Here is a 21,974-nt window from a genome sequence, read left to right on the forward strand (position 1 = left end):
GGTGGGCACCCACCCACGGTGTCCTGCCATCTGAGGACATACCCTGGAGCCACATGCTGTCACTGACCAGCCACACCAGCCCTGGCCACGTGATAATCCCTGCACTGAGGGCAAGGCCCTCCATACCGCTATCTCGATCACCCACCCAGCCCACTCCCACTCACTTGGCCCCAGGTTCCCCCACCCCACAGCACACAGGGAGGCAGGAGATTGTGCAAAACATTACTGAACAGCCAGTGGCCCCAAATCTAGGTGGGCACAGGGCTCTCACAGGTTGAGGAATGCATTGATGATGGCGGCAATGTCCTCCTCGGCTGTGGAGGGAAGGGACCTGTAGTGTGGCCACAGGTAGTCCTCCAGGCAGTGGCAGAGGTTGCAGGGCAGCCCAGATTTGCCCCTGCACTGTTGAAGTTCAGGGTCCCATGCCAGGTGCACAGGTGTGCCTGGGTCATCATGGCCATCATCATCAGCAGGGCCTAATGGGTCAGCACCCCTTAGTTCATGCAAACAGCTCCTTGTGCACCACCTGGGGTACACACAGCAGGGGAATGCTTGGGACATAGTGGTAGCTTGGGGGGGAGGCTGCCCCAGGGCACATTCCCAGAAAAGCTCACTGTGGGGAAGGCAGGGGCACAGGCAGCTCCTCATCCCAGTCATCCAGGAGCCCTGTGTCCCCTGAGCCTGGCTAGTGTGCTGGGCAGAAGCTCAGCAGAACAGTTGGACTGCAGGAGGAGTGGAAGGACAGTGGGGTCTGGAGCTGTGGCAGCAGGTGCTGCCAGAAGCCTGGCCTCTCCTGCCCCAGGAATAGGGCAGGGGAGGCAGGCTGCCTGTGACCATTACCCAGTAGTCCGCCATCCCCTAGGGAGCAAGTGGGGATGTGGGGGCTCAGATGGCGCCACCTGGGCCCAGGCCTGCCTGCCCAACTTAACATGGCCCCTGGGCATCTGTGCACACGTGATCTGAGGCCAGACAGCACATGACCCTGGTACAGAGCATCTTATCTCTGAAATGTTGCAAACAGCTTCTCCTTGCTTTACAGGGCCTGCAGCTGCAAAGGGGTGGGAGGCTGCACTTGGCAGCTGGGATGCAGCCTCAGGGTTGCCACCTCCCACAGCTTGGGTCCTGCAGATATGCTGGCTCTGCCAGAGGACAGAGGACAGAACCCTCCTCCTGTACCTCCCGGTCATGGCATTGGAGGACCAGCTAGTGCATGCTCAGTCTTGGTGGGCGGAGGACATAGCTTGCCAGGACAGGTGGCAGGTGGAGGGTGTTGCCTACTAGGACACGTGGGACTGGTATGAGAAGGCAGGGGAGCGGGTGGACAGGGAGTTCTGGGCACAGCTCCTGGCCCTGGAGCACAAGTGGGTGGAGGCACTGCAGGAGGAAAATGCCATCTTGGCCCAGGTAGTGAAGACCATGGACAATGACCGCTCAGTGCAGGACAGCATTCTGGCCCTGGCAATTGCCTCTGTGCTGCCCACTGCCCAGCCCCCAATGTAAGCCCTGCCTGCCCCCTGGCAATTACCCATCACCTCACAGAAGGCCCCTGCTTAGGTCTGGGAAGAGGTCCTGTGCCATCTCCAACAGCCAGAAGCCCCTACCCTGGACCCTGTCTCAGGACTGGTGCTGCCCAGGCGTCTCCACCCCTGGGCCCATCCCCAACACTCACCCCAGCTGCATGCAGGCTAGAGCTACCTGCAACAGGGCCAGGACACCACCTCCTGGAGGGGAAGCTGCCTGAGCTGGGGGAGTGCTGGCTGCTATTGCCTCTGGGTGAGTCCCTTTCCCACTGCACTCACTGTGGTGTGCAGGGGAATGGCCAGAGATTGGGGTGCTGACTGCTTCTCCCTGATTTCTGCCCCCTAAACGCTCTCACCCCATGGCCTCCTGACCTCAGGACAGCACACAAAGGACATTGTACAGAGTTTTCATGGTGCCCAGCTGCAGGTCCAGCACCCCTGGCATGGAGCTCCCACTCTTGACTAGGCCTGGCAGGCTGGAGTTCCTGAAGACATGGGTGTTGTAGGTGCTGCCCACCCAGCTGGCACTCATGTGTGTGAAGACCCCATTGTAGTCCATGACAGCCTGAAGCACCACAGAGTGAAAGCCCCTCTGGCTGTAATAGGGGTGGTCTCTGTGGGGCAGGCAGGTGAGGAGATGTGGGTCCTGTCCAGGGCTCCAATGCACTGGAGGAATGCCAGAGCACAGAACCCTACCACCACTGCCAGGGGGTCATGCACTCAGAGCACAGTGTCTGCCAGCATGTCCTGAAGGGCGCTGCATACCTCCAGGACAGCTTCCATGGTTGTGGCCTTGTTCACGCCAAACAGGTGGCCAATGTACTGCAGGCCAGCTTCAGCAGGGCAAGGGCCAGGCAAGTGTCCGTGGGGAGAAGCAGCTGTGTGCCATCCTGGAAGGTGGCCCAAGTCATCCTGAAGGCCTCCAGCCATTTCTTGTTGTCTCAGGTGTGCTGGATGATGTGCCATCATCCTGGCAGGCCTGATGTGTCCTGGCTGGCCTGGCAGGCCCAGGGGTGGTGGGGCTGGATGCCCAGGAGGGTGATGGCCCTGGCAGTGGCATCCTGGAGCCTGTTGGTGGCATCCCTACTGGGGTCTGGGCAGGCAGATGGGTTGGAGGCAGCAGGTGCACAGTGGTGGACCTGGGATAGTGCATGATGGCCTTCCAGGTGGTTGCTGTGTGTGGAGGAGCTGGGAGGGGCGAGACGGTTGTGGGCCCTTCCACAGGCCCTTCCATGGGCAGGGGCTAGAGCAGTCATAGCATGGGGAGGCACAGGCAACAAGGAGAGCACTGCTGTGTGCTATTTGTACCCTTGGCATGCTGCTCCTGGCCAGGGAAGTGGCTGGAAGTGGCTGGTGAATGGGTCTGCTTTTGAGTTTTGCCAGCTGCTGGCAGCTGCAGCCACAGCCTGGAGCTGCCACCAGTGGCAACAGGGGCCCATTGCAGGGTCCTGGGAAGCAGAAGCAGGTTGGCAGAAAATTTGTTCCTGCTTCCCTGCATGTGTAGGTGCTAGTCCAGCATTGTTTACTCACAAATAATTTACTCATGAGTAAGCTGGTGCCACAGCAAATGCACGTGTAGATTTGTCCACTGTGCCATGTTTATTTCCAGATCATCCAAAGTGGCAAAAGGCATGCAGCGGAAGAACCTTCTTCTAAAGCCATTCAGTGAGAAGGGAGTTCATATAGAATAATAAGGCCACTAAAAGTCCTTGCAAGAAACAGGAGGTACATTGTATTTAAAATTGGAATAATGGTATGATAAATGATGCTCAGTTTCTTATACCTATATGTCTATTACTTTTGTTAAAACTACTTTTATATTAAAGATATGATCAACAGGAACAATCCAGATTAAAGGTGTCTGAATGTGTTAAGGAAACCACTAGAGTAAGAGCTTTGCCTAGCATCTTTCCTGCACTGATTGCAGCAATATTGCTAAGCCTGAATTAATCTCAAATCTACAGAATTGAATAAGTATTAGAACTATCAAATACTAATGATGAATGCACTATTCAGTTAATTTTACCATTTTTGCTGAATAAATTAGTTGACAAATAAGGGTAAAATTCATCAAATAAATTATCTGATGAATTTTTTTTTTAAGTAATTGACCAACTCTAATGAATATGCAGGCAGTTTCTTAATGAAAAGCATTAATCTACTGGCAGCCTGCTTTCATCACTCACATGTCATGTTTTTGTATTTTACAACTGCAATCTGTATATTTTATTCATTTACCCATTCATTTATACATGCAAAGTTCAAAACACTATGGTTAATCAATCACTGCAATTATTAGAATATTTCTATTCTACAGCTGATTATTCATTACAGTTAGCATTCCATTCCTGTATAGGGACACTTTAAAAAGAGTACGCATATATGGTAACACCTCTCTTAGGAAACTATCTTGGCTTCTACTTTTCAAGCCAAGTTTACAAGAACACTTTGGAAATTGTAGGCAGTCATTTAAAAGCCATTTTTGTAATTGCAAGCACCACAATTTCTAATTGTTGCCTGTATCTGAGCGAGGCCATGCCAGTGTCCCTGAAAACACACAACAGAAAGGGGAAAAGAAATGCACCAGTAATTTCTTGACTATATAGCACTATGATCCTCAAGGGTCTGGTGTCAGGTATCAGATATATATTTGTGATTACCAAAACATCTTAATAAATGATACTGACTACATTGATAAAGATCTTATTATTAAACTGAATTATATAGACAAGAATGCTACTACCTATGATACTTTCCTAGCCTGCTTCCAATTCTGGTATGCCAATTTCATAATAGTGGCGTCAAAAGGGCGAAATTGGAGAGGACACCAAGTCTGCACATCTTACCAGTTACTATAATGGTAAAAGTAGTGTCTTTACCTTTATGTTGGAAGAATTAGTTTATATTAAGCTGAACCTGATATGCTTCCCAGGCTACTTATCAAAAGTACAACAACACTGCATTGTAGTTAAACTATGTTCTTCATTTTGCATCCTTCCTATTACACAGAGATTATGATTGTAAAAGTGTACAAAAAAGGGAAAAGGTCCCAGGGTTATCATTATTATTTTTATATATTTTATCACTAAAGCTCATTTTTGTATTTGCTTCAATCATGCACACAGTTGTGGCATGTGTGTTTTTTTCCATTAAAGTCTGTGATAAACTCCATTTTCTATTAAAAAGTTTAAATTCTTGTTATAAATAATTTCTTCACACTTGCCTGCTTTGATCTAATCTGCAGTATAGTTTTAGTCCAAATGGTTGTGGTTCTAAAGATTTCAAGAATTTGGAGGAAGAAATAAGTTGCAGAAATTATCTTCAGTTTGCAGCTTGATTTACAAAGGTTTAAAATGCCCTTTCTTCCATAACTCAATTTAGTAGGCTTCTGACCTAGTCCTTTTTATGTACAGTCACCAATCTAATAATACTAATAATAGTTCTTAGGATCAATAAGGACACTCATTTATACTTCAGAATTCTAAATGAACCTTCATATTAATGAAGAAACACCTTTGGACTTAGTGCTACTGTTTGGGCTATCAGAGAAGATCTTAGCTTGTACTTCTGATAAAAACCAGAGATTCTCATACTTAGCTATTATTACAGTAGATTTAAAGCCCACATCTATCTGAACCAGATACAGCCAGAGGTAGAGAATCCATCAGCACAAAACTAGGTCTGTTCTTAATCATTTACATGTTCTCTCAAAGGCATATTACTTATAATCCCAAACCACAAATCTCTCAGGGCCCCATTCATGAAAGCAGAAAGTACCATTTACAGTACATAGGCTTTCCTGTTGACGAAAAATGTAATGTTTCTGAGAGAGAATTAGATTTGAGGCGAGCTGTTCGCCAGAGATTTTTAATGTGGTGTACAAATCCCTTTCAGCTTGCTTGGAAAAGCTTGTGAACTCACTGCCATCAGTCCATTAGGCTCAGGATTAAAAGCAAGCTTGAAATTGCAAGTTTTTATAGTTTTACATTTGAAGATTCCAGTATTCTATCAGTTTATCGCAGAACAAAAGTCCATTTGCTGTTCAGAGTGGTTTTTTGTTTCTGTTTGCTTGGTTTGCTGTTCCTTGGCAATTTCTCCATTGACTTTACATTAGGCTCTATGTGGATAGCATGCTTGGAAAGCTTCACAGAAAGAAACAGGACTTGTTAATTAAAAATAGATTTTAAGTTCTCACTGCTTTCGAAACAGGGTAAACTTTGTTACACCCCTACTTTAGCACATTGAATAGGAAGGCTGAACAACAAAAAATGGAAGTAATGTTACCAGTATCCATTCTACAGAACAGTTTGTTAGCACTGACCTTACCATCCAAGTCACAGATTTGACTATCCTCCTCAGAGAATACAGAAACTGCCTGGGTTGAGGCTTTCAAAGCAGTACAGGTATGTGAACCAATTGCATAAACTGCCTTGTAAACTTCTGTCCTGGATTTCAAGCCTTCTGCTATCACCCAAAGCAAGAAATCCAAACTTTCAAAAATCACAGAGCTGCCCAGACAGTACACTGAAAATGGAGCATACTCTGTCATGGATTTAGTTGTTTGTGTGTGTGCAGTTATGAACAGAGAATAATCCAAGGCATTGTCACTTTCTCTTTTTTAAAATCTGCAAATTCATTACCAAATAAATAAAGATGCTGTTGAAGATCATAACTGAATTGACCATAGACCACAAGGCTTCAGCACTGCACCTTTCCCTCCTGATAGTTCCTACTATTGTCAAATCACTGTCAATCTTCTCACACACAATGATGCCCAATTACAGTTAGAATGGTTTGTTAAACTTTACAGCACTTAGAAATGCTCTTGAGGCACCAAAAATGGCTTGATTTAGAATGGAACATATAATACCTGCCAAATTTGCAGGTTTGAAACCACTTCCAATAAGAATTAAAAAGGCCCTCTTCACAGTTGAAATAGGGCTATCAATACTTGACTTGTCTGCCCATATGAAATAGTGGGTTCTTTTCTCTGACGTCGCAATTTAGTTTAAAATAGCTTTGATGATGACAGGGTACATGGGAATGATAAAGCCATAAAGATGACAGCCTAATCTTCAGAGATGACGGATCGCTGATAAAAGATTAAGTAACGCAAGATTTGAAAAACCAGATTATCTGTCTGTTGGCATAGTGTCTGTATACACCTCCTGCTGAGCCATACTGAGAGACCACTGGCATGTAAAGATGCTACTTCTTATAGACTAAAAGTACTGTACAGAATATCTCCAACCTTTAGGTTAAAAGAAAAGAAAAAGAAAAAGAAAACAAGGACACAGCCAGATCTGAAATGGTGTTTTCTTAGCCAAACATGCAAACATTTGTTTCTCAGATCTGTAAGTATTTAGATGTGCAGCATATAAATAATTTAGAGACACCATAAAATGTTTAAAATAGTCAATTCTGCCCTATAATTACCACTCAAAGCTAGTCTGGCAATAGGTGGGTGATTATTAAACACCTTTTATAATCAGTTTTATGCACTATAATAAAAAAGGAAATTATACTTACAAGAATTATTAGACATGCTGGTCCTATAAAACTCCATATAAAGTTATTCTTTGTGCTGAGCCAACATCTGAAAAGTAAACAGCGCAGAATGGCTTGAAATGTGCTCGATTCCTGTGAAAACTACTCAACGTTCTTATACATATTAGTGCTTGAAATGCCTATATAAATAGCAACTTACACTTCTGTAGTGCCATAATATTTATAGCCCAGAGCTGCTGAAATTCCAACTACTACTGCTGGACTCATGTAGCCAAATATATAGAAGTTTTTGTGTAAGAATCCCTTGTTGTAGATGACTCCCACAACTATAAGGTACAGGTGTATGCCTTCAATGCACATCCATGCAAAGGCAGATAGGAGGAAATAATGGAGCAATCCAGCAGTGATTGAACAGAAGAGCTAGAAAAATCAACCAAAGAAAGCCAAAAGTCATAAATAGTAATTACTTTATTAATATTACCATATAGGCTCCCAGTCAGTTCTTTAAATCTTCATTACAAGGCATGACATCTACATGTGCATTAATGCGCCATTGTTATGGTGCCTTAAGTTTAATACCTGTAATAACAAGTACTAACTAAATGTGCAGTAACCAGAGCTACTGTGAAATACTGTTGGCACACACCTTTTTAGTGACACCAGTGTGCAGTAGACTAATTCTACTGTGCATTAGTGTAATAGCATGGCTTTTGCCATGATGTGCTAGTGTGCAGTAGAATCAGTCTACTGTGCATTTAGCGTCTTGTGTAGACATGCCCACAGGGCAGTATTATACTCCAAATTTAACCATGATTTACAAGTATGTGGCTTAGTAAAAAAAATAAATAACAAAAAGTTATCTGTTGTTCTTCTCTAGCAATTTGTAATATGCTAATAACATATTGGTAATATATACAATATACTTATATTTAATTATTAATTTTTTTAATTAAGCTGTGCACAAGTGCGAAGTCCTGCATTTGGGATGGAATTATTGCATGCACAAATACACACTGTGGAATGACTGGCTAAACTAGAGACAAGGGCCTGACAGCAACTGTAGCAGTGGAAAATTAGTTTGGAGATTAGGAAGAACTTTCTGACTATGAGGGTGGTCAAGATTTTGAATAGGCTACCTAGAGAAGTTGTGAAATCTTCATCCCTGAAAATATTCAAAAGCAGGTTAGACAGACCCTCGGCTGAGATGGTTTAGTCAGGGATGCTCCTGCCTAAAGCAGGATAACCCCATGAGGTCCCTTCCAGATTTACTTTTCTATGAACCAATATCTTGAACACAAATAAATCATGGATACGAATTGACACTATTTGTCCTGTAATTAGAGATAAGTAGTCATTATGCTGTGCTGACTTAAGCAACGTGCATTTTTAAAATTTTTTATTCCAATATCAAATTGCTGTTATTTCAAATGTCATTCTAAAGTTTATGGAAACTCTTTTAGGAAACAATTCTTGCACAATTATACTCCTCAGTGAATCAATACCAGAGTGCTGTCTCAGGGATATCAGATGATATTTTTCCAGCCAATTTAAAATACCATTCAGCAATACATATTATAGAAAAAAGATTAGTTTAAGCAACTATACTTTATTAGAATACCTTCACACTAATTTAAAAATAATAATAACATTTACTGTTTTACAATTATGTAGCATGTTTCATCAAAAATCACAAGGTTGCTTAATATACTAAAGACATTGACTAAAAAAGCCTTTTCACAGCTTTGTGAATTAGATTAGGGGTATGTAGAGATTATTTCAGCTACCCCTGAAATGCAACCAGCTCTGGTGTAGTGCACAGGAACACTAACCAGTGGCTTAGGGCAGGAAGTAAAGAATACTGTATAAATGACAGGAGTATTTTAGGTAGACAGAGGGTATGTCTACATGAGACATTAACTGTGCAGTCACCTAATAACACTGTGCAGTAGCATACTGGGCAAAACCCACAATAATACAGTACTGGGCAGTAGTATTAGGCTACTGCACAGTTAGCATCTATAAAAACTTGTGTGCTGGTGTTACTGCACAGTAGCACCAGTTACTGTGTACTGACTTAGTACTTGGGTATGCAAGTTAATACACAGTAACTATGGTGCAGTAATGAACATGTAGACACACCCAGAATATATCAAGATGAACTATAATCTTCCAAGGGTACAAGGATTAGCATCCCTAATCATGGAATCAAAGAAAATTAGGGTTGGAAGGCAGTTCAAGAGGTCATCTAGTTCAACCTCCTGCTCAAAGCAGGACTGTGCCCAATTAGATCATCCCAGCCAAGGTTTTGTCTACCCAGGTCTTAAAAACCTCTAAGGACAGAAATCCACAACCTCTCTGGGAGTTTCTACACCTTGCTTAATGCTCGGGTTACTGTGCATTTAATTTAGTAGAATCAACTACTAAATTAATGTGCAGTAACCAGAGTTACTGTGCAGTAGCACTGGCACATGCCTTTTTAGTGATGCTACTGCACGGTAGCCTAACAATATTGCACAGTAGTGTATTGGCACTGTTTGTGCTGTGATGTGCTACTCCACAATATTATCAGGCTACTGCACAGTTAGCATCTTGTGTAGACATGCCCCCTGGATACCCTGTTCTGGTACCTTATTACCCCCCTGGTGAGAAAGTTTTTCCTGATATGTAACCTAAATTTCCCATGCTGTAACTTAAGAGCCTTGTTCCTTGTTCTGTCATCTGCCACCACTCAGAACAGTTTAGCTCCATCCTCTTTGTAACCAGCCTTTAGGTAGTAGAAAGTGGTTATTAAATACCCGCCTCAGTCTTCTCTTTTCCAGACTAAGTAAACCCAGTTCCCTCAGCCTCTCATAAGTCATGTGCCCCAGCCCTCTAACAAATTTTGTTGCCCTCTGCTGGACCCTTCAATTTGCCCACATCCTTCCTGTAGATGGGGCCCAAAACTGAACACAGTACTCCAGATATGGCCTTGCCAGTGCTGAATAGAGGGGGATAATCACTTCCCTCAATCTGCTGGCAACACCCCTACTAATGCTGACCTGTATGACATTAGCCTTCTTCACAAAATGGGCATGTTGCTGGCTCATACACCTTTTATTGTCTACTGTAACCCTTTGTCTTCAGAGCTGCTATTTAGCCAGTCAGTCCCCGGTCTGTACTTTGTCCTCAGTTTGTGCATGGGATTGTTCCATCGTACATGAATGGTTTTGCACTTGTCCCTATTGAACTCCGTGGACTTTCTTTTGGTCCAATCCTCCATTTGTCTAGGTCTCTCTGAATCCTAGTCCTATTCACCAATGTATCTACTACTCTACCCAGCTAGGTGTCATCTACAAACTTGCTGAGGATGCACTCTATACCACCTTCCATCTGCTTATGTGCTTTGGGATCTGAAGTGACAGTGTGCAGACAGAACCTCAGTTCTGGAAGTCAGGGTTGAGGTGTTACCTCTTGCAATGGCTCTAGAACCATGCTGGGGCTTTGTTCAGTGACTTCCAGAGAAGAATACAATTAAATGAATCATCAACATTGCTTTGTGCAGCACCTAAGGGTGCATACAGATCTTACATTTAGATTGACTTGACCAGGATTAGGTCAGTCTAAATGCCCAATTGTGCAGGCATTCGGAAGGATAAAATTGGGCAAAAAAATGGCGCACCTGATCTAAATTAGGTCATTTGAGGAATTGTACTAACTTAGAGCAAGATCAGAGTATCCTGTTCTAGGAAAGGGTTAAACTGATGTTGTGAACACCTGCATTCACAGAGCAGCCCTGGGGCTGGTAAAACTCAGTTGCTCATCCCAGCCTCAGGGATATGCTATTTCCACCCTACCTCCACATACCCTGTTCTGACTGAGGTATTGTTAGCCCTCTGCCCTGGACTGGGCAACCCGACACCCCACAGACCTGTCAGTCCCTGCCCCCACCATATCTTGCCAACCTCTCTTCCCCAGACCTGCCAGCCTCCCTGATCCCACCCATCTCTCCTCCAACCTGAGTTACTTATACTAGTTTCTCATGAGGCTCCTGCAAGCCTACATAAGCTGTTCCTGGGATCAGCAGACTGCTGCACCCATGCCTTCCTGGTCTAGGTGTAGGTGGCTTAAAGTAAACCACCTACACCAAGACCAAGTGCAGAAAATGCTTGTTCACACTATAAATGATTTGTTGCAGGAAAAACTTAAACAGCTTGGATATAGAATAGTTAAAAAACCAAACACATCGGGGCCAGATTCTCAGTTAGTGTAAACTGATCTAACTGCATTAACAAAATCAGTTAGGCTGTATGAATTTACACCCACTAAGAATGTGGCCCTTTTTCTTTAAATAAAGTATGCTCAAAAGACCATTTTATTTTCACCATAAGTAACATATATAGTAGGAAGTTAACAGTACACCAATATTCATATTAACACTAGAAAACCTTGCATGCTATATGGAAAATGGTACTTTATGCTGTACATTTACTTTACATATGCAAAATGAAGAAGAAAAGGCTACGCACCTTATTATTGTTCATATTAATTCCAATAAGAAAAATAAGTTCTGCCAGAAAAAGGCTGCAGCAGAGATTTTTGTGAATTGTTGTTCTAGTACTTTGAATTTCACTGAAGAACCAGAAGGTAAAAATGCACATGGAGAGGCAAATCAAGGAAATAATTATTCCTAGCTGAGTGATTCTTGTAAGAATATTATAATTTGTAACATCCTGGGGGAAAATTATAATATAATGTTTAAGAGAATAGCTCTGTACTTTGTCAAAAAAGCTTCATTTGATAATACAGTTCCCTTTCCTTTTGTACAAAACATTAATCAAAACAGTTTGTAGGATTTCAGTGAACAAATGTACACTTCTGATAATCTAAAAAGTATTAGGTATTTTTAAGACAGATATAATATTTGGGAAAATATTAATACATTATAATATACATGTATTTTAATATTCTTACATTAACAATATGTTATTTTTAAATATACCATATTTATATTAGTATGTGTTAATATGATTAAAATTATGATTTGTTAGTACATAATAAATATATTTGCAATAGCAAATGTATTAATATAACCTGAAAAGCACTCATATAAAAGGACTCATTACTACATCAGTGATTTAAAGAGTGAAAAATGAATAACATTAGGGTCTCATTTGTACTGAATTTATGGCATGGTCAAAACAAGATTTTGAATTCATAATGGCTTAAAACAAAAGCTGGTTTGAGATACATAACATGGATATTGTCTAAAATATCATTAGCTCTTCTTAAATGATTATGTACATATATATTCTGTGCAGCACTATAGTTACATTTGCTGCTTGTATTCTGCAAAAGGAACTTCTGAAATACGTGACTGCACACCAGAATAAGGGCAGGATTCAGTTAGCCATAAAATGCATCTAAGTTTGGATTCTAAATACAGGCCTAGAGATTATCCTTCTTTTATTTTTAACTATGTCTAGACAGTACACAAGGCTCATATTTGAACTGAAGACTTAAGATGCTATTTAGCAAACAAACAGCAGCCTCTATCAGCATGAAGTACACAGTGGGCACATCTACACATGTGCCCGACTGTGTAGTTGTTACTGCTCAGTCATTTAGTACTTGCTTTAGCAGATTGTATGCTTGGAACAAGTTTTTTTGTTGCATTACTACTCTGTAATATTGTTGATGGGACATAAGGAAATTCAGACACATATGGTGGTGGGGGGTGGGTTGTTTTCATTCTGCATGATAAATTTGGAGTTTGAAGTTAGAATGAGAAAAAGAAATGATGGAACCAAAAGGAAAAGAAGTACTTCAGTAACTTTGAAAAGATATATTAAATGAGGATATGAACAAGTATCTGGTAAAATGCTAAGTGAAAAACAGCACTTACAACAGAGGCACCTGAAGACATCAAAACAGCAAAATGAGTCAGATGATTACACTTGCATGAGGTATGAGTAGCATTGGAATGTGTCAGCTCACAGCCTTCTGTGGACCAGTCACCATTCATTGTGTCTGCCGAGTAGTTCCAAAATGCACATTTAATATTTTTATCTGCAGTCTGGAGCAGAAACAAGATATTTTACCAATGGCAAAAGGCACAGAAATATCCCATCAAGAGACTCTTGTTACATTAGCCAGAACAATTCATTAAAAATTATATTTTACTAAAAGAAGGTTGTGAAACAAAAGACACATGCTGCAGGGTTTATTCTAAGCAATTAAAATATGGCACAGGACTGAAACACTCGATTCATCCAGTTAACACCAGACTAAACAAGCCAGGCTAATCCAATTACCATCGTTCCTGCTGCTTACAAAGGTGTTAGAATCTTATATCAACTGAGTATATATGCACACATTGAAATGCAGAAAACTGAGATTTGTCCTAAATATCTCATAAATAAGATTGTTAGGAAGGCATGGGACATTTGTAGGCCAATTTAGACTGATTGACATGTCAGGCATTATGCTGCTAACTATGAAGGCTATTAACCTGTAGGCACATCTACACAAGATGTTTACTGGGGAGCTGCTTAACTAGCTCCTTGGTACAGTCTTAACATCTACATGAGTGACCCTATTTGGCTGCAGGAAACTAATTAACTATGCCCCAGGTCAGTACTTGTAAATACAAGGACTATCCTGCAGTTGTGTTCTTTAGTGGACAGTAACACATATGTAGACACATATGTAGCTGGCTGGGGCACGAGACGGTGCTTTGGTGTGGGGCTGCCTGCATTCAGGTTACTGTATTCAAACTCTGCTCCCCTGCCCACCGTTCTGTTAAAATAGTTTTACTTCTTTGTTGACCTGACTCCGATTATTCTTTTACTATGTAGCCTATTGTTCACACAAAAGAAGACTAGAAAAATTGTGCATGTCAAACGATGAGCAAAGTTCTCATCAATCTTAAAGGAATGCTTATTGGCTCAGAACCAATGGCAATGTTACAGTGCTGTGCTGTAGGTTTTGCATTCACATCTGTTCAAACATGGTGCAACCTGATTTAGAGTATTTTTCCACCTTTTTGCATACCTAGTTCAAATAATTTAATGAGCTGTTGAAGAGGTTACCCAAATTCAAAATGGTAGGAAGCCAGAGGATTCTCTATGTGCCTTTATAACTTTTACTAACATTGCAGCTCAACGACTATATAATTATTACTGATGACCAGGGATCCGGGTTTTCCATTTCCCATGGAAAAACAGAGCAAAATGAGAACTTCCTCCTTCACCCAAGAAAAATGTGGGCTTTTCATTTTCATGGAAAAACCTGCAGATTTTGCACTTTTGCAAAGAGCTTTCTGGGGAATGGAAGGAGGGCAGTCAGGCAGGGGGCTCCATGTGCATGTATATGCACATGGCTGCCAGGCAGCCTGGGGAGCAGCTCCCACATGTATGTCTGGTGGGGAAAGGGTATTGAGGCCACCATAGGGAGGAGGGAGCGAGTTGGGCAGGGGTAGGGCCCAGGCTGCTGCCCAGCTGGGAGCAGCGTGGGGCTTGGGGCCCGAGGCCAGAATGCGCGGCTGCAGGGCCCCAGTAGGGAGAGGCACGGGGCCGTAGGCAGCTCATCTGGGGGTCTGGGGATGGGGCTGGCTCCCTGCCGCTGTGCACACTCTTGGAGGGGCAGTGGGACCAGTGACCCCCCAGATCTGTGTGTGGGATGCTGGCCCCACCCCTCACCCAAGCCTGTACCAGGAAGAGAGTGGGTTGGGGAGCCAGGCTCCATGCTCTGCTCTGTTGCAGCTGCAACTTCCTGCAGGTGGCAGCCAGGGCTTGGGCGCTGCTGTGGAGGGCAGTGGGCTGCCATTCTGGGTCCCCAGCCCCACAGTTCTGGCAGCTGTGGGCCACCTCCAGCGGGGCTGTGGTGGGCAGGGGGTGTGGGTGGAGGTTGAGAGGCACCAGCAGGGCTGGGGGCTGTAGCTTGGGAGTGAGGGGCCTGGATCTATGTTCTGTGAGCTAAGGGGGCAGGAGGAGCTTTGATTTTCCATGACAAAAAAACCTAAAATCAAATATTGAAATATATAGGTATTTAGAATTTATTTAATGGTAGTGATTGAGGCACTGGTAGGCTTCAAAATTACTTTAAAATTGTAAATATATCAAGAAAACATTTTGTTCAATTGATACCTATATATATATAGTGGCCTTTCATTTTAGGATTTGGGGGTTTTAAAATCATAATTTTAATTTTAGAGAATTTGTGATGTTTTATGAGAGAATTCATGGTTTTTTTTTATCAGGGAAAACCTGGATCCCTGCTGATGACATATTTCAACAACACTTTTCAATGGCAGGGCATTTAATATACTGCACATAGTGAGCCAAATTCAAGATTGTCATTTATTTTCTAATTAGACTAAATGGATATAAGCAAGTAATAGCACTATGTCTTAACACATAACCCAGTAGGTGTGTTACATCACATAACAAAATAATTAGCATGCTCTTTTCTTTTCTTCAGAAGTTGATTAAAAAAAAATCTTACCTTGACATACTTTAAAGTAAATGTGATTTTTTCAAGCTCATAGAGTGTAGGTGGATTTGAGCTAATTGCGACAGCTATAACTGATGAGCTTACTGTCTCTCTCTCCTCTGAACTGTCTTTCAATGAGCAGTTTTTAGATGATGAAAGCAAAGAGCCAATATTGCTATACCGCAGAAACACAACTGCAACAGTGCCTATCAATCAAACAGACCGTGTTAAGTAGTTTGTGGGGCTTTTTATAGTAGAACAAAATTGAAGACATTAAGGAAACAATAAACAATAGACATTATTACTGCCATTGCATAAAATATGCAAAACAGATAGAATCTTTGTGGAATATTTATAAAATGTTTTAGAGACAATGAAATATAGCTTTATTTAAAGCAATGTAACTTCCATTAGAATTAAAAACGTGTGTTCAAACTGAAAAGTCAAATAGGATACACGGATATATTTTCTGCAACAACACGTGCTTACTGCTGTACTACCTCAGGCTGCAAGTGAGGTGTTGCCAAATGAGGTGCTGTAAACTAAAATGAGTAAAATTCCTGTCCTGATGAAGTCACTGACTCCAGTGGAGCCAGGATTCCCCAAGTGGTCAGTAACTGGCAGGGAGACATATAAGGAAAAGAAGCCCATAGTGCTACAGGAAGAGGTACTGAAGAGATTAATGGGATGCGTCCTTTAGGGACAGTATTCAAACCAGTCTTCATTATGCTGTTAGGAATGAGATCTGGATTAGCTGCAAACAAGATTAACATCAAGAATGATAAGGTTGTTTTGCCAGTTTCGAATATTCTGGTTCTCCAATAAAATTCTAATTCATTATCATTACTGATAGTAATTATGCTACTATAGTAGTATTTCAAAATCCTGAACAAGACTAGGGCCCCACTGTTTTAGGCATTGCACAGATACACAAAAGTTTGTGCCCTGCGGAGTTTCCTTGATAAATGTAAAAGGCACACTAAAATAGGGCAGAGAAAGGGGGGCAGAGAGAGGTGAGATGGCTTGCCTTAGGTCACAGAGCAGTTCTATGGCTGAGTCAGGGATAGGAGCCCAGGTCTTCTAAGTCCCCCAAATGCTCTGCCCATGCACTTAGTCTACACTATCATTCATGGATAATTTAGATAAGCATGTTATCCTTCCAAAACAATGCAGTACATTATTTCAGCTGGACGCTACTTCTTGTCCTGAAGTATTGTAAAGTGGTGCTATTAAATGGCTGTAGTATTTCCACTCTGACTCATTTCAGCCATGTGTGGAGCTATTTGACATAAACGGCACAGCACCTGGTTAGGTACCTAATATGCCCAACATCACATTAGTACCTGCATGTGATACCATCACAATTAAATGGGGAAATTGTGAAAACAGCTGTGGGTTTCCAAAGGCATTGGATACAATATCTTTTCTGAGTGGTATTTTATTTATATGTTTACACATTGCCACATTTAGTTCAGTAGAGTCCCGGCAGCCTCAAGACTTATCTACTGCCTTGTTAATTTTGATGAAAGGGATAATTTCAGTGCGAGGGATGGTTAGGGATGGCGAGTTTACACTCCTGCTGGTCAACTAATACTATGCAGGTTAGGGTCAATTTGGATGGCTAGTTATAGTGCAGACGTGGCTTGGAGCATTTTTAACATCCTTACAGGCTTCTTTAGTTACCAAATACATAGAAGTTATTATGTTTACTTGCTTGCAAATGTACTTTACATTTGCCAGTGTGACCTTAGAAGAACTTTTTCTATAGTAAAACCTGCAAAAAAGCACTGTATCCATAAAAAAAAAATCTGGCAAAATTCAGAGGCATATTTTACCTCGCATGCCAGTAGAGGCAATGGTGGGATCCACAGTGAGGACTGGATGCAAGGCTTGAAGACTCCATTAAAAATGCCTTTCCTGGTGCTCTCCTGTTGTGCCCTATGTTGCTGCTCACAGTTAATAAATTCTACATCTGCTTTTTTGCCAGTGAGCACACAGTCATTGCATTTGTGTGCGGTGTGCTTCTTAAACCATGCTACAATTGGATAGCCTTTTCTTACCATTAGAGTTAGGTACTTCCTTTTTCTTTGGAGAGATCTTTATATAATCTGCTCCCATGTGAACATGGGGGTGAATGTGTTTCACGTGGTGCGAATCAAAAGCAAAAACCTTGAGTGCTGTAAAAGAAGAAAAATTCTGTGCAAATAGCAGTTCCATTACAGTCTAACATAATTTACAGTTAGGTTAATAAATGTGCCATTGGATTGCATAATTATTGTGAATTTTAAAAATATACCATTGTGCCAGATATTTCAAGAAGAAATGTTATTACTATAGTACATGTTTGCTTTAAACCTCCAGACTTTGTTATTCTTATGCATACATTTTGCTCACATACCTTTTATTCTTTCCATGAAAAAATATGGTCTTTTATTTACTTTGCATTAAATTAGGAACTGGAAAGAATAATGTAGGTTACTTTAGGAAGAGCTATTGCTTTATTAAAAATGTATTTCTGAAAGGGACCACAAATCACTGTTATAAAAAGCAAAGGATAAAATTCTCCACTGAATAGTAACATTTGATAAAAGCCAATTTTTGAAAAGTGAATATTTTACAGTTATCCATCCGTGATACCATATGCACATTGCACCATGAAATAATGATGTGTGTTGTCAAAAAGCAAACAAACAAGTATCACCCCTTAGGACAAAAACTACATTAGAGGACACCAAGCTCTTTACTTGGTTCGTTATAGTGCAGAGTTTCAATCACCCACAATAGGAACAAAAAAGTCAATCAGGCCTTTAAAAAACCCAAAACAAAACCCGCGCTCCTCCCCCCGCCCCCTTAAACTTGACTGATGGGCTAGAATCACTAAGCTAGACCATCTGCATTGCTTATAGCACAGCACACAAAAATAATATGAGCTATTCAATATACCAGCTGTCAGAAAATGTTTGTCAGGACATAGGAAACAGTTCTTCCTGGCTAAAGTTTTTAAGAGTTTGTTGCTTAAGACACTGCACCATAAAATGCAGTGGAGAGTGGGTGAGACATTTTTTTGTCACAAAATAAGTTTGTGGGAAACACATCAGCATTGCGGAAAAGTTGCTTTTAGTGCTAATAGCGGAAAAATGTCAAATGTTTAAGAGTCTGGGTCTAGTTTGGCTACGTACAAGGAAATTCACAGAGTTTAGCTAGAAGATGATCCATTTTTATTGAGGCTTTTCTCCCACCGATCCCAATAATTTACTTTATCACCAATACGTCTCCTCCCAACTGGCTTTCCACATTCCCAGTACTTGTGGTAGTAGATAGTTAGCTCTCATATATCTTTAGTATTGTCTCTTTAGATGCAAGCAGCCTCTTTGTATTATATTTGCCTTCCTCCAGTGTCCTCTAGTGAGCTGCCCCTATTTTTGGAGGTTGGCCACATATGTGATTAAAGCCAAACTGCAAATTATAAATACAACTGGCCTTCTGGGCTTCAGGACTCGAAACAAACCCTTGTTTTGTGAAATCTCTCCCTTCCTTACTTACCACAGGGACAGGCAAAGTTTCTGAAGCAAAAGAAGAAAACAGAGAGGAGGTTTTTTCATTACAGTGGTGCATTTTGGGTAGTGACTGGTAATACTGGATCATTTTGCATCAGTACAGGAAACCAGGCCAGTCAGACAGTATTTGGAAGGGAAATTGTATAGCTGGTCATAACAAAAAGGAAGACAGCAAAAGCAGTTCTTAAAAATGCTCAGCCTTGGCTTTACTCTGCTATACTCAACCCAAGGTTAAACATATTGCCTCAATATCACATATGGATTCAAAGCGACCAGACAGGTAACAACTAAGTGTTTTTTAAAGTGTTTTCATAAAAAGCATGCAATACAGAAAATAAGCAACACAGGGAGATGGCAGGATGGCATAATGGCCAAATTGATACCCTTTCCCCTTATCCTTATGTGAACTTTCCTGAAATTCAAAACACATTGTGCCATTGCCAACACAAGGTTCAGCTTGCAAGCAACCTGTCTAGTTCACATTGCTCTGTTGAATTATAAACAACAAAAAAGGTTTAAGTAGTTCTGGTAGTGGCTCAAATTTTCATTCTGTTTGGAATCTGTATGTGTGTTTTCGAGATGAACAGTGCTAAAAGCACTGTGAAATACGCCACCTTGTTCATGATTGCAAGCTGAAGTGGAAGAGGTATGGAGCTGAAAGCATGACCAAGTTACATTCTTAGGTGGTGTAAACTGTTCTACCTTCATTTAAGTGGATACATCTAGGCTATTGTTACTAGATGAAGATATGCCCTAAAGTATGAATGGTTGGGTTTGCAAATCTCATAAAAGTTAATACTTGTGGATTCTGCACAGTACCACTTCTTCTCTTAACAATCTTTGCTGAAAAACATTATAATTTGCATTAAGGTATTATGTAGATTGGTTTTCTTTTCTTGTACCTAGGTCACTTGCATTGACATCTAGCTGCATTGTCTTTTTGAAGTTCTGTGCCATGCGTAGTGTTCCTTGTTCCACAGCATGCATCAGCTTTGTGAGACTTTTTCTTTTGTTATCTGTAGGGAGTGCTTCCCAGACTGTAATTTTATCCTTTTGTACAAAATTGTTCATGGTGTTAACAAAAACCTGTCAGTATAAAAATATTTTTTTTAAGCGGAGGAGTTTTATACTATTTATAAAAGAAGAAAAACACAGTTGTAAGGCTCAAGCCACTTACATTAATAGTCACATTAGTAAGTGCTTCCTTGTCAGAAACTGTGTAATTCACAGTACTTAGCAATGGATAAGATACAGATAATGCTTCCACATATGAAATCACATCTACAGGTGAAAGTTGTCCTACAGTGCTCCTGTTGAATTCTTGTAGGACAGCCAGGGGTTCTTTTATGCTTCTAATCTGAAAGAAAAAAGAAAGCAGTATACACAAGATATTTAGCTATTAATTCAAGATGCAGAACCACAAATGACAATACAAGCTCATTATTGCTGTGAACTGGTGAGCAAGGGACAGCTTCTGACATTCCTACAGTCCAAAAGAGGTACTGAAGTCAATAGCACCTCCCTGGGGCTAATGTTGCTATTCACATTGATCACATTGATCACATTTGGCCCCAAGCAGAGAGACAGTTAAAGCATAATGCTAAATTAGTAAATCTTGTTCATTTGTTTCGATAATTACAGTTCTGTAATTCTTAACATAATGCTCTACACTGTATTAACAGGTGCTCTGCAGCTTATTTTGTAAAAATAATTAAGCCTTAGTAATATGTGTCAGCTTGACAGAGACTCTTCTATTCAATATTTGCTAAAAGATGGGAGAAGAGAGGTAGCAGTTTTTGTTAGTTTGTTTTTGTAATGTCGATTTATTCATTTATAGATTAGCAGAATTTTATCATATAGTTAAACCTCATTATTCAATGGCTAAAAATAACTAAATGACTTCAAAACTAAAATTATTCATTATTGATAATAATTATTACTAATTATCAATTAGATTATAATACTTTTTACAAAAATGTTTACATTAATAACGGCTAAGAAAGTTGAGGTTAGGTTATGATTTCGAATGCAGTTCCATGGTTGATTCAGCGAAGAGGGTCACATTTAATTATGTTAAATCTAATGGGGTTTATCCCTAAACATGGGAACCCTAATTAGATTGAGTAATTTGGAAGGATTTCTGTAGTTTTAGATGGTGGACAGCTTTTCATAAGCTTGGCATCATTGCTGGAGGCATCCTTGCAGAACTGGAAAATAGGCCTCTCACAGTTTATGACTTAACTCCGAACTAAAACTCTAGGACATGCTCAAGTTTACAAGCTAAAATTTAATGCATTAATTTTTAATATTTTGCATTAATACAAAATTTGAAGGATTTGGATTCATGGCTTTGACTCAGATTCACTGTATACATCTATTAAAATGTAAAAGTATTCAATTTTAAGACTCAGGTATTCTATATAATTTATACTAAACATTAATATAATGCTTCTTAAATTGGGTATGTAAAAAGCTTCTATCTTAAAAACATTTGAATCTGATACTTGAAACAATCTAATTCACATAAAATTTGAACATGTACACATTTGACCATGTACATATGCTTCACGTGATTGTGAGTCCCTTATCCAATCAAATCAGAATCCTATTGTTACGAGTTAATTTAAATTGCTTTTTGAAATCTGTGCTTCTGGGGAAAAATGTTTTTTTCCCTTGTCTTGCACATGCAACCTAACATACAATGTTTTGAAGGGAAAAAATATTGGTAACCAAGTGTATTATTGCTGCATTTTCTATTTTGTCACTTGTATACTCTGCCTCTATAAATAATCTGCCTAACTTTCATTCAGAACAAACCAATAACAGCACATAATTAAATGTAGAAAGGTGTAACTTCAAGAACTTGCCATTTGGAAATTGCTGAAAGATTACCATACTTCTGAATTCTACATGCAACATG

The 21,974-nt window shown here is 40.7% G+C and overlaps 1 protein-coding gene across 1 annotated transcript in view; it reads right to left on the reverse strand.

Moving 5' to 3' along the window:
• The window catches only part of ADGRL4 (adhesion G protein-coupled receptor L4), a 262,937-nt gene that overhangs the window by 26,105 nt on the left and 214,858 nt on the right, over positions 1-21,974 (reverse strand). Inside the window, 8 exon segments of the mRNA XM_019501503.1 lie at positions 7,050-7,116; positions 7,228-7,448; positions 11,534-11,737; positions 12,910-13,080; positions 15,510-15,703; positions 17,558-17,674; positions 19,957-20,140; positions 20,232-20,411. Of these exon segments, the coding sequence (XP_019357048.1) occupies positions 7,050-7,116; positions 7,228-7,448; positions 11,534-11,737; positions 12,910-13,080; positions 15,510-15,703; positions 17,558-17,674; positions 19,957-20,140; positions 20,232-20,411 (1,338 nt within the window).

This window comes from Gavialis gangeticus, unplaced genomic scaffold (assembly GCF_001723915.1).
Source record: "Gavialis gangeticus isolate Ggan-Ray unplaced genomic scaffold, GavGan_comp1, whole genome shotgun sequence".
Classification (NCBI taxonomy): Eukaryota; Metazoa; Chordata; order Crocodylia; family Gavialidae; genus Gavialis; species Gavialis gangeticus.